This window comes from Oncorhynchus kisutch, linkage group LG14 (assembly GCF_002021735.2).
Source record: "Oncorhynchus kisutch isolate 150728-3 linkage group LG14, Okis_V2, whole genome shotgun sequence".
Taxonomy (NCBI): Eukaryota; Metazoa; Chordata; class Actinopteri; order Salmoniformes; family Salmonidae; genus Oncorhynchus; species Oncorhynchus kisutch.
The window spans coordinates 13606032-13619335 of NC_034187.2; the positions used below are offsets into that span (position 1 = coordinate 13606032).

The 13304-nt window shown below is 44.0% G+C and overlaps 1 protein-coding gene across 4 annotated transcripts in view; it reads left to right on the top strand.

Moving 5' to 3' along the window:
* Positions 1–13304, top strand: part of fut8a (fucosyltransferase 8a (alpha (1,6) fucosyltransferase)) — a 164329-nt gene that overhangs the window by 117718 nt on the left and 33307 nt on the right. For all 4 annotated transcript variants that reach the window (XM_031787870.1, XM_031787871.1, XM_031787868.1 and 1 more), the window contains one exon: positions 7583–8177. In XM_031787870.1, coding sequence (XP_031643730.1) covers positions 7975–8177 — 203 coding nt within the window. In that variant the 5' untranslated portion in view covers positions 7583–7974. The remainder of the gene's footprint in view (positions 1–7582; positions 8178–13304) is intronic.

Sequence of the window (13304 nt, forward strand, 5' to 3'; positions counted from 1 at the left end):
CTCTCTCTCTCTCTGTTTCTCTCTCTCTGTTTCTCTCTCTCTCTCTCTCTCTCCCCCTCGCTCTCTCTCTCTCTCTGTTTCCCTTAATAACGAACACAGCACTGGCATCCTCTATTATCATGAATAACACAACATCCATTTGGATTCTCAATGTCACTTCTCTGTAGGAAATGGCAGTGCTCAACCAACCCTGAACTGCAGCCAAAATGCAAGATTCCCACCAAAGCAAAGTCATTTTTCGACCAAGAAATAAACATTCATATCAGGGTTGGGGAGATGTGTGGTGGAAGGAGGGGTATAGGTCAGTTTTTTACTGAGGATACTTACTGAGGTGTGCTACCTGGGAATAGTTGATATGAACATCACTGTTATAGAATCCCCATGAGAGACAGAGGTTCCATCACTGCTGTTATAGAGAGACATACTTATACTCCTCTGCTTTAGAATCACATAAGGACAAGGTAGCCTTGTTTCTTACTATGCAGCATTGCTTCATTATCTAACCTATACTGTGTATCATATTTTCAAAGAGAGAGAGAAGAGAATGGGAGAGAGAGAGATAAAGATAGAAAGAGAACAAAAGGGCTGCTCAGTAAAGCTAACGTTTGATTAGGGTGCCAAAAGATGTCTTCCTTCCTAACTCTCTCTCCTTCTGCTGAATATTGATAAAGGCTAATATTTATAAAAGATGCAGTTCCTGTTTCCTGGTTACTGCTCTTCTCTTTGAGTGTGATGAGGCTAAACTGGGGCTCAGTGCTGTACTCAGCTCAATTATTCATTGGCTGAGAGAGACAGAACAAACAGAATTTGATTCCACCATTGACTGAGAGATGCAGAGCAAACTGAATCAGAAGCACCCATGGGCTGAGAGGTAGACACAACGATTATCAGACTATGCCATTGGATAAGAGAGGGAGAACGAACTGAATCAGACTGCCATTGGCTGAGAGAGAAAGACCTTACGTCACATCATCAAATTATCATTAAAGTGTAGCGTTTAATTTGATCACCTTGTATTTCAAGGCCACCTGAAGGTACCACGTTCATCTGTACAAACAATAGTACGCAACTATAAACACCATGGTACCACGCAGCCGTCATACCGCTCAGGAAGGAGATGCGTTCTCCTAGAGATGAACATACTTTGGTGCGAAAAGTGCAAATCAATCCCAGAAGAACAGCAAAGGACCTTGTGTAGATACAAAAGGTACAAAAGTATCAAAATCCACAGTAAAATGAGCCCTATATCGACATGGAGCGGCAGGTAGCCTAGTGGTTAGAGCGTTGGACTTGTAACCGAATGGTTTGCAACATCGAATCCCAGAACTGACAAGGTAAAACTATGTCGTTCTGCTCCTGAACAAGGCATTTGATCCATTGTTCCCCTGAACAAGGCAGTTATCCCACTGTTCCCCTGCACAAGGCGTTAACCCACTGTTCCCTGAACAAGGCAGTTAATCCATTCTTCCTAGGCTGTCATTGAAATAAGAATTTGTTCTTAACTGACCTGCCTAGTTAAATAAAAAATAAAAATAAACAACCTGAAAGGCCACTCAGCAAGGAATAAGCCACTGCTCCAAAACCGCCATAAAAAAGCCAGACTACGGTTTGCAGCTTCACATGGGAACAAAGATTGTAGTTTTTGGAGAAATTTCCTCTGGTCTGATGAAACAAAAATATGACTGTTTGGCCATAATGACCATCGTTATGTTTGGAGGAAAAAGGGGGAGGCTTGCAAGCCGAAAAACACCATCCCAACCGTAAAGCACAGGGGGTGGCAGCATCATGTTGTGGGGGGTGCTTTGCTGCAGAAGGGACTGGTGCACTTCACCAAATAGATGGCAACATGAGGAATAAAAATTATGTGAATATATTGAAGCAACATCTCAAGACATCAGTCAGGAAGTTAAAGCTTGGTCGCAAATGGGTCTTCCAAATGGACAATGACCCCAAGCATACTTCCAAAGTTATGGCTTAAGGACAACAAAGTCAAGGTATTGGAGTGGCCATCACAAAGCCCTGACCTCAAACCCATAGAAAATGTGTGGGCAGAACTGAAAAAGCGTGTGTGAGCAAGGAAGCGGAACAAACCTGACTGGGCCAAAATTCACCCAACTTATTGTGGGAAGCTTGTGGAAGGCTACCCTAAACGTTTGACCCAAGTTAAACAATTTAAAGGCAATGCTACCAAATACAAATTGAGCGTATGTAAACTTCTCACTGGGAATGTGATGAAAGAAATAAAAGCTGAACTAAATAATTTTCTCTGCTATTATTCTGACATTTCACATTCTTAAAATAAAGTGGTGATCCTAACTGACCTAAGACAGGGAACCTTTACTAGGATTAAATGCCAGGAATTGTGAAAAACTGAGGTTAAATGAATTTGGCTAAGGTGTATGTTAACTTCCGACTTCAACTGTAGACACTCTGAGAAAATTAATCCAATCTGTCCCAGATACAGACAGACAGTAGTGTAATAATGTACTGACTAGTGTCCTGTCCAGAGGGTGTACTTGTAAATGTACTTGTACATCAAGCCACCTCACACTACAGAAATAGCAGATAGTGTCATGCATAGGTGTAATAGGTGGCAGGGAAGTCATGCGCAGGAGTCAAATGGAGTGTAAAATGGAGTCTTTTAGTCCACGGAGTATGCTCCATAACACTAAATGTACATAAACACACAAACATGGGTACGAGGACCCGACGCGCACCTATACAACAATCACACTACACTGACAATAAAACAATCTCTGACAAAGACATGAGGGGAAACAGAGGGTTAAATACACAACAGGTAATGAATGGGATTGAAAACAGGTGTGTGGGAAGACAAAACCAATGGAAAATGAAAAAAGGATCAATGATGGCTAGAAGACCGGTGACGTCGAACGCCGAGCACCGCCCGAACAAGGAAGGCAACGACTTCGGCAGAAGTCGTGACAGATAGGCTCCTGCACTATAGCCAATTTACTGTACAGGACTGTACGTATGGTACAGCGTATGGTACAGACTGTACGTATGGTACAGCGTATGGTACAGACTGTACGTATGGTTACAGCGTATGGTACAGACTTGTACATATGGTACACGCGTATGGTACAGACTGTACGTATGGGTACAGCGTACTGGTACAGGACTGTATGTATTTGTACAGCCGTATGGTACAGACTGTATGTATGGTACAGCATATGGTACAGACTGTACGTATGGTACAGGCAGTATGGTACAGGACTGTACGTATGGTACAGCGTATGGTACAGACTGTACGTATGGTACAGCGTATGGTACAGCGTTATGGTACGATGTACGTATGGTACAGCGTTGGTACAGGACTGACGTATGGACAGCGTCTTTAAGGTACAGATGTACGTATGGTACAGCGTATGGTACAGACTGTACTATTATGGGTACAAAGACGTATGGTACGCGTATGGTACACAGAACCTGTACGTATGGGTACAGCGTATGTACAGACTGTATGTATTGTACAGCGTATGGTACAGACTGTATGTATGGACAGCATAATGGGACAGACTGTACGTATGGTACAGCGTATGGTACAGACTGTACGTATGGTACAAGCGTATGGTACAACGTATTGTACAGCGTATGGTACAGACTGGTACGTATGGGTACAGCGATGGTTACAGGACTGTACGTATGGTACAAAGGCGATATGGTACGAACGTATGGTACAAGACGTATGGTACAGACTGTACGGTATGGTACAAGGCGTAATGGTACAGGCGTATTGGTACAGATGTACATGATGGTACAAGCGTTATGGTACAGACTGACATATGGTACAGCGTGTATGGTACAGCATATGGTACATGTACTGTACGTATGGTTACAGCGTATGGTCAACAGACTGTACGTATGGTACAGTCATATGGTACAGACTGTATGTATGGTACAGCGTATGGTACAGACTGTACGTATGGTACCAGCGTATGGTACAGACTGTATGTATGGTACAGACTGTACGTATGGTACAGACTGTACGTATGGTACAGCCGTACGGTACAGACTGTACGTATGGTACAGCGTATGGTACAGACTGTACGTATGGTACAGCGTATGGTACAGACTGTACGTATGCGTACAGGCGTATGGTACAACGTCATGGTACAGCGTATGGTACAGCGTATGGGCTACAGCGTATGGTACAACGTATGTACAGCGTATGGTACAGACTGTACGATATGGGTACAGCATATGTACAGACTGTACGTATGGTAACAGCGTATGGTACAGACTGTACGTATGGTACAGCGTATGTACAGACTGTACATATGGTACAGCGTATGGTACAGACTGACGTATGGTATAGCGTATGGTACAGACTGTACGTATGGTACAGGCGTATGGTACAGTGTATGGTACAGACTGTACGTATGGTACAGCGTATGGTACAGACTGTACGTATGGTACAGCGTATGGTACAGACTGTACGTATGGTACAGCGTATGGTACAGTGTATGGTACAGACTGTACGTATGGTACAGCGTATGGTACAGACTGTACGTATGGTACAGCGTATGGTACAGACTGTACGTATGGTACAGCGTATGGTACAGACTGTACGTATGGTACAGGGAAGTGTTCGTAACAGAGGCTGGTGTTGTAATAAAGGTGTATGATGTTAATTTGAGCCATTCTGAAATTCAAAGTGGAAGTTACAAACTGGTGGTGAAAGTTACAAAGTTACAAACTGAGGTGAAAACTGTCTGCTAGACTCACTGCCAGACAAATGGACAGACGGACGGACAGTGAGGTTAGCATTAGCTGCTGGGCTCACTACACTCACTTCCAGACAGAGAGAGGGAGAACAAACTGCAATCAGACAATCAGAAGGACAGAGGTGAATGCTAGCTGCTAGCCTCCCCAGGCTCCCTCACTAGGCAGCAGCCCTCGCTGTCTGACAGGCAGGCATTATGACAGCACCATGCAGGCAGCAGAAGGTCAGTCTATTGATTCATTCATTAAGTCTACCCTTTGATTGCCTCGGCCAAAAGCACTATCATACCCCTCAAAACCTCCCCTGTTATTGTAATGGTGAGAGGTTCGCATGTCTTGGGGGTATGATATAAAATGCTAAAGTCCCCTGTTATTGTAATGGTGAGAGGTTCGCATGTCTTGGGGGTATGATATAAAATGCTATCCTCCCCTGTTATTGAAATGGTGAGAGGTTAGCATGTCTTGGGGGTATGATATAAAATGCTATCCTCCCCTGTTATTGTAATGGTGAGAGGTTAGCATGTCTTGGGGGTATGATATAAAATGCTAAAGTCCCCTGTTATTGTAATGGTGAGAGGTTAGCATGTCTTGGGGGTATGATATAAAATGCTAAAGTCCCCTGTTATTGTAATGGTGAGAGGTTAGCATGTCTTGGGGGTATGATATAAAATGCTAAAGTCCCCTGTTATTGTAATGGTGAGAGGTTAGCATGTCTTGGGGGTATGATATAAAATGCTAAAGTCCCCTGTTATTGTAATGGTGAGAGGTTAGCATGTCTTGTGGGTATGATATAAAATGCTAAAGTCCCCTGTTATTGTAATGGTGAGAGGTTAGCATGTCTTGGGGGTATGATGTTTGTGTGTCTGTAACTTTCTCACTCATTATTCACGATTCATTCAGGATGATCGGTAATCATGGTAACATCCACATTAATGTAGAAGTGTTTAGAACATATTATTATTTACAATAAAAGTGACTCCAAAATGACACAATACATTATTTACCATTTCATTTCTGTTGTGCACAAAATAATCTGAAACACAACCAAAACAAAGAGCAAATGCATCCAACACGTGTAAACATCGCAAGCTTGATGTAGTCATTGTGTGCAATGAATATGGGAACAAATACTAAACTTTTCACTACTTTAATACACATATACTGTAAGTGAATTTGTCTAAATACTTTTGCTCCCCGCCAGGTCGCAATTGTAAATGAGAACTTGTTCTCAACTTGCCTACCTGGTTAAATAAAGGTAAAATAAATAAAAATAATAAATAAAGATTTCTAAATGGTTCACCAGATATGGATGAAAATAACCTCAAATTAAAGTCATTATTTGATTTCCAATCTATACTCCATACTCCAAACGTTTGGAGCACTGAAAAATCAGAATAAAAATGATATAATAATAAAAAAAGAATGTAAAACAAAGTGCACTGGGCCTTTACTAGTCAGTCCTGTATTAGAGTCCTGTAGTAGAGTCATGTGTTAGAGTCCTGTGTTAGAGTCCTGTGTTAGAGTCCTGTGTTAGAGTCCTGTGTTAGAGTCCTGTATTAGAGTCCTGTATTAGAGTTCTCTATTAGAGTCCTGTATTGGAGTCCTGTATTAGAGTCCTGTATTCGAGTCCTGTATTAGAGTTCTCTATTAAAGTCCTGTATTAGAGTCCTGTGTTAGAGGACCGATATATAGCCGTCTGTACCGCGTGCCCCAACAAAATGTTCTAGTTTGTACTAGTTTGAAGTAACTTAGATGAATTGAACTCAACATGACATTTTGAATGGACTTGATGAAATATGTTAAGGCAGCAGGGTAACTTTTTTAAGTTGACTCAACCAATATTTGACATTGTATCCACACAGAAATCTGTATCTAGTCTGTAATCAAGAAAGAATAATCGGCCGTATCCATAATAAATCCTCTGTCCTCCAAGAGAGGGAGGAGGAGGATGCCTCTCCACTTACAGACATTTACAGACACACAGAGTCCTCCACATTGAACCCAGTTGTATTATGAGATAAGGGAACTACCAGCAACTGCATGTATTCTATTCTCACTATTCTCTCTCACAGGCTGTTAGCTGTTGGTTGTGCTCTGTTGAGAGGTGGTGGGTTTGTGTAGGTTTCTGTTGAGAGGTGGTGGGTTTGTGTAGGTTTCTGTTGAGAGGTGGTGGGTTTGTGTACGTTACTGTTGAGAGGTGGTGGGTTTGTATAGGTTTCTGTTGAGAGGTGGTGGATTTGTGTAGGTTTCTGTTGAGAGGTGGTGGGTTTGTATAGGTTTCTGTTGAGAGGTGGTGGGTTTGTGTAGGTTTCTGTTGAGAGGTGGTGGGTTTGTATAGTGTTCTGTTGAGAGGTGGTGGGTTTGTGTAGGTTTCTGTTGAGAGGTGGTGGGTTTGTGTAGGTTTCTGTTGAGAGGTGGTGGGTTTGTATAGTGTTCTGTTGAGAGGTGGTGGGTTTGTGTAGGTTTCTGTTGAGAGGTGGTGGGTTTGTGTAGGTTTCTGTTGAGAGGTGGTGGGTTTGTATAGTGTTCTGTTGAGGTTTGTGTAGGTTTCTGTTGAGAGGTGGTGGGTTTGTATAGTGTTCTGTTGAGAGGTGTTGGGTTTGTTTACTGCTCTGTAGCGAAGTAGATCATGTTGAACGGTGAGTTTATGTAGTGTTCAGTGGATTAGTGGGCTTCTCTGTTAACTGCTGAGCGGCTCCTGACTCCTGGTTTATCTGGTGAGAGGAGGAGAGGAAAGGAAGGGAAGGTTGGGAGGAAAAAGATAGGGGCAGTGTTTTCATACTGAGTTTATCAGTGACTCTCCCTAACCTGACTGCTTTGTTTTCCCTTTGAGCAGAAGACCACTGAGAGCCAGAGAGACTGAGCCATCTGCCAGTCAGTCAGAGGACTGCAGAGACACAGAGGGTGACACCAGTGAGCTGGCCAGACTACCAGAGCCCGGCTCAGCACAAGCCCAAACCAGCCTAGCCCAGAGAGGGCCCACCCAGGAAGGCAGGCCACAACAATGGAACTCAACCCATCCTAACCCCCTGCAGGAACCATAGCCATGCATTAACTAACCCCACCAACCAAACCCCAACTGGACCACGCTCACCTCCTCCGTTCTCCCTCCACCCTACGCCCTCCATCGCCGTTCTCACCATGCTTCAGAGCCTATTGTGACGGGAGTGCTGCTCACCCCCCCCCATCCCTCACCCCTCCACCCCAGAGACCCCAAAGGGGTGAAAGATGCGGCCATGGGCAGGTTCGTGGCGCTGGATTATGCTGGTGCTCCTTGCGTGGGGTACACTGCTGTTCTACATCGGAGGACACCTGGTTAGGGACAGCGAGCATCCGGAGAGATCCAGCAGAGACCTGTCCAAGATCCTGGCCAAGCTGGAGAGACTGAAACAGCAGAATGAGGACCTGAGACGCATGGCTGAGACACTCAGGTGAGACGCATGGCCATGATTAACTGACACAGACTTGAGTGTGGCTTTCTATCCATTTCTGTCTTTCTCGCTCTGTGTCTCACTTTCTCTCTGTGTCTCTCTCTTTCTCTCTGTGTCTCTCTCTTTCTCTCTGTGTCTCTCTCTTTCTTTGTCTCTCTCTTTCTCTCTCTTTCTCTCTCTTTCTGTCTCTTTCTCTCGGTCTCTCTCTTTCTCTTTGTTTCTATCTGTCTCTCCGTGTCTCTCTTTCTCTCTGTCTCTCTTTCTCTGTGTCTCTCTTTCTCTCTGTCTCTCTTTCTCTCTGTGTCTCTCTTTCTTTGTCTCTCTCGTTCTCTCTCTTTCTCTTTGTTTCTATCTGTCTCTACGTCTCTCTTTCTCTCTGTGTATCTCTGTGTCTCTGTTTTCCTCGACTCTCTTTTTTTTCACTCTCTCTCTCTCTCTCTCTCTCTCTCTCTCTCTCTCTCTCTCCCTCTCTCTCTCTCTCTCACTCCGCTTCTTCTTTTCTTTCTCTGCCTTCTATATCACAACTCTCTTCGTTCACCGTAAGATTGTATTTAAGTCTGTTGCTTAAAAGACTGGATTATATACTTTTCAAATGTTGTTCTAGTGTGAGATGGCATGTTGTTATACATATGATGGACAGGGTGCCAACATGGACTGATGGGCTGTGTCTAAAGACCAGGAGAAAAGTTGTTCTGTTATCGCACTAGTCATACGCCATGTTATGGCCCTCAAAGCATGGCATATCAATTTATTCCAGCCTGAAACGCCTGTCAGTTGTTCACTGATACGGTCCGTTTTAACGATTCAAAAGGTTGTTCAAATTTAAGAAAGTGATGTGAAGACAGAAGTGTTTTTTACAGCGAAGCCTGAGGTGTGAGCAGATTTTAGACACATTCATACATTTATGCTCAAGCTCACACTTACACTGGCACGCTCACACACAGACATTCTCCCATTACACACACACACACACCCTCTCTTTGTCTCGCTTTTTCCTTAAATTTCCCTCTCACAAATGGGAATGTACATAAGCACGCATGATTCTATTGTACTTAGGGTTAGGGTTAAGGTTAGGGTTAAGGTTGTGCTGTATTGAATGAGAGAGAGCGTGAATCTAAGGTCTGGTCTACGCTGACATAAGGTACATATTGTGTAAACTGATCCTAGACCTGATAAGCAGCTCCTACCCAGAGCCAGCAGTAGTACTAGTAGTAGTAGGTGTAGTAGTATGAGTAGTAGCAGCAGTAGTAGTAGTAGCAGCAGCAGTATGAGTAGTAGTAGCAGCATTATGAATAGTAGGCGCAGCAGTATGAGTAGTAGGCGCAGCAGTATGAGTAGTAATAGCAGCAGTATGAGTAGTAGTAGCAGTAGTATGAGTAGTAGCAGCAGCAACAGTATGAGTAGTAGTAGCAGCAGTATGAGTAGTAGCAGCAGCAGCAGTATGAGTAGCAGCAGCAACAGTATGAGTAGTAGTAGCAGCAGAATGAGTAGTAGCAGCAGCAGCAGTATGAGTAGTAGCAGCAGCAGCAGTATGAGTAGTAGTAGCAGCAGCAACAGTATGAGTAGTAGTAGCAGCAGTATGAGTTGTAGTAGCAGCAGCAGTAGTAGTAGAAGTAGAAGTAGTAGTAGTAGTAGTAGTAGCAGCAGTAGTAGCAGTAGTAGTAGTAGTAGTAGTAGTGGTAGTAGTAGCAGCAGTAGCAGTAGTAGTAGTAGTAGTAGTGCAGTAGTAGTAGTAGTAGTAGTAGTAGTAGTAGTAGTAGCAGCAGCAGCAGCAGCAGTAGCAGTAGTAGTAGTAGTAGTAGTAGTAGTAGTAGAAGTAGTAGTAGTAGTGCAGCAGCAGCAGCAGTAGTAGTAGTAGTAATAGTACTGCAGCAGTAGCAGTAGTAGCAGCAGTAGCAGTAGTAGTAGTAGCAGCAGTAGCAGTAGTAGAAGTAGTAGTAGTGCAGCAGCAGCAGTAGTAGTAGTAGTAGTAGTGCAGTAGTAGCAGCAGTAGCAGCAGCAGCAGTAGCAGTAGTAGCAGTAGTAGAAGTAGAAGTAGTAGTATTAGTGCAGCAGTAGCAGTAGTAGCAGCAGCAGTAGTACTAGTAGTAGTAGCAGTAGCAGCAGCAGTAGTAGTAGCAGCAGTAGCAGTAGTACTAGTAATAGTAGTAGCAGTAGCAGTAGCGGTAGTAGTAGCAGCAGCAGCAGCAGTAGCAGTAGCAGTAGTAGAAGTAGAAGTAGTAGTAGTAGTGCAGCAGCAGTAGCAGCAGTAGTAGTAGTAGCAGCAGTAGTAGAAGTAGAAGTAGAAGTAGTAGTAGTAGTGCAGCAGCAACAGCAGTAGTAGTAGTAGTAGTAGTGCAGTAGTAGCAGCAGTAGCAGCAGCAGTAGTACTAGTAGTAGTAGCAGTAGCAGCAGCAGTAGTAGTAGTAGTAGCAGTAGCAGTAGCAGTAGCAGTAGTAGTAGCAGTAGCAGCAGCAGTAGTACTAGTAGTAGTAGTAGCAGTAGCAGTAGTAATAGTAGTAGCAGTAGCAGTAGCGGTAGTAGCAGCAGTAGCAGTCGTAGTAGCAGTAGCAGCAGTAGTAGTACTAGTAGTAGCAGTAGCAGTAGCGGTAGTGGTAGCTGCAGCAGTAGCAGTAGCAGCAGCAGTAGTACTAGTAGTAGCAGTAGCAGTAGCGGTAGTAGTAGCAGCAGTAGTAGTAGCAGCAGTAGTAGTAGTAGTAGTGGTAGTAGTAGTAGTAGTAGTAGCATCAAATCAAAAAAATTCAAATGTATTTATTTTGCCCTTCGTACATCAGCTGATATCTCAAAATGCGGTACAGAAACCCAGCCTAAAACCCCAAACAGCAAGCAATGCAGCACGTTGACTAGGAAAAACTCCCTAGAAAGGACAGAACCTTCAAGTCCGAACTCTGGCTGTGCCACTCAAAGACATTCAGAGACTTGTCCAAAAGCCACTCCTGCGTTGTCTTGGCTGTGTGCTTAGGGTCGTTGTCCTGTTGGAAGGTGAATCTTCGCTCCAGTCCGAGGTCCTGAGCGCTCTGGAGCAGGTTTTCATCAAGGATCTCTTTGTGCTTTGCTCCATTCATCTTTCCCTCCATCCTGACTAGTCTCCCAGTCCCTGCCACTGAAAAACATCCTCGTAACATGATGCTGCCACCACCATGCTTCACCGTTGGGATGGTGCCAGGTTTCCTCCAGACAAAGAGTTCAATCTTGGTTTCATCAGACCAGAGAATCTTGATTCTCATTGTCTGAGAGTCTTTAGGTGCCTTTTGGCAAACTTCAAAGCGGGCTCTCGTGCCTTTTACTAAGGAGTGGCTTCCGTCTGGCCAATCTATCGTAAAGGCCTGATATGTGGAGTGCTGCTGAGATGGTTGTCCTTCTGGAAGTTTCTCCCATCTCCACAGAGGAACTCTAGAGCTCTGTCTGGCCCTTCTCCCCCGATTGCTCAGTTTGGCCGGGCAGCCAGCTCTAGGAAGAGTCTTGGTGGTTCCAAACGTCTTCCATTTAAGAATGATGAAGAATAACTGTTTATTTTATATTAGATCAGCAGTTGTCACAAAGTTCTGAACAGATACCTATAGGGCTTTGGTCAAAATAATGCATTATAAAGGAATGCGATTTGGTACACAGCCTGAGACTGCAGCAGTGTACGGAACCTCTCTGAGGAAGTGCAGTAATGAGACTACTGGCTGCTCTAGTAGGACACCTAGAGAGAGGAGGAATGTGGAGAGACACTGTGATGGCAGAACCATGCAGAGATTTACAATCCTGTTTGACCAAGACAGCGGTGTGTGTGTTTACCAGCAGGTGACCAAGCCTCAGTGTGTGTGTTCACTGTAACGCCATAAGTGATAGTCGGTCAGGGTCTGAGGACGGGTGGCAGTTTGTATTTGTATTTATTATGGATCCCCATTAGCTGTTGCCAAGGCAACAGCTACACTTCCTGGGGTCCAAACACATTAAGACACTTACATTACATATAAAACAAAAGAGAAAACAGTACATCATGTAACATTATTACACCACTACATATCTACACTACAAAATGTATAATACCACCTTACAACAATATTACAATGTACGTGTGTGTAGAGTGCGTGTGCTAGTGTGTGTGTACATATGTGTGTGTCTGTTCCTATGTGTGTATCTATTCACAGTCCCTGCTGTTCCAAAAGGTATATTTTTATCAGCTTCTTTAAATCTAATTCTACTGCTTGCATCACTTACCTGATGTGGAATAGAGTTCCATGTAGTCATGGCTCTATGTAGTTGGTGTTGTACTGTGCGTGTCTGCCTGGTTCTCATTGTCTGTGAATCTTGCTATAGGCTCATCTGTCGGAGCTAAAGTATGTTGTTTTGGTACCCCAACTTGACCCCACTCAATTTAAACCTAGTAACCAGGTTCCCAATAAATATTACAAAACATTCTTCCCGAGTAGTGAAACAGGTGAGGTTTTCTACCAGGAATCCTTTAACCAGATTTGAATAAGAAATAAAAGATAACTGACTGGTCGTTATGGCTATCTCACTCCAGAGTGGCTGTCTGCCTGCCTGACTGCCTTCAGCAATGTAGGGAGGGAGGGGGTAAATGGAGGAGTGAAGGAAAAGAAGGAGAGATGGAGAGAGAGAATGAGACTTCCTGTGTGTGTAGTGATGGAGGGATGAGGTAAATGGAGGAGTGAAGGAAAAGAAGGAGAGATGGAGAGAGAGAATGAGACTTCCTTTGTGAGTAGTGATGGAGGGATGAGGTAGATGGAGGAGTGAAGGAAAAGAAGGAGAGATGGAGAGAGAGAATGAGACTTCCTTTGTGAGTAGTGATGGAGGGATGAGGTAAATGGAGGAGTGAAGGAAAAGAAGGAGAGATAGAGAGAGAATGAGACTTCCTTTGTGAGTAGTGATGGAGGGATGAGGTAAATGGAGGAGTGAAGGAAAAGAAGGAGAGATGGAGAGAGAGAATGAGACTTCCTTTGTGAGTAGTGATGGAGGGATGAGGTAAATGGAGGAGTGAAGGAAAAGAAGGAGAGATAGAGAGAGAGAATGAGACTTCCTTTGTGAGTAGTGATGGAGGGATGAGGTAAGTGGAGGAAGAGAAAGAGAAAAGGGGGGAAAAGTGAAGGCTGGCCAAGAAGATCTCCTACAGATGAT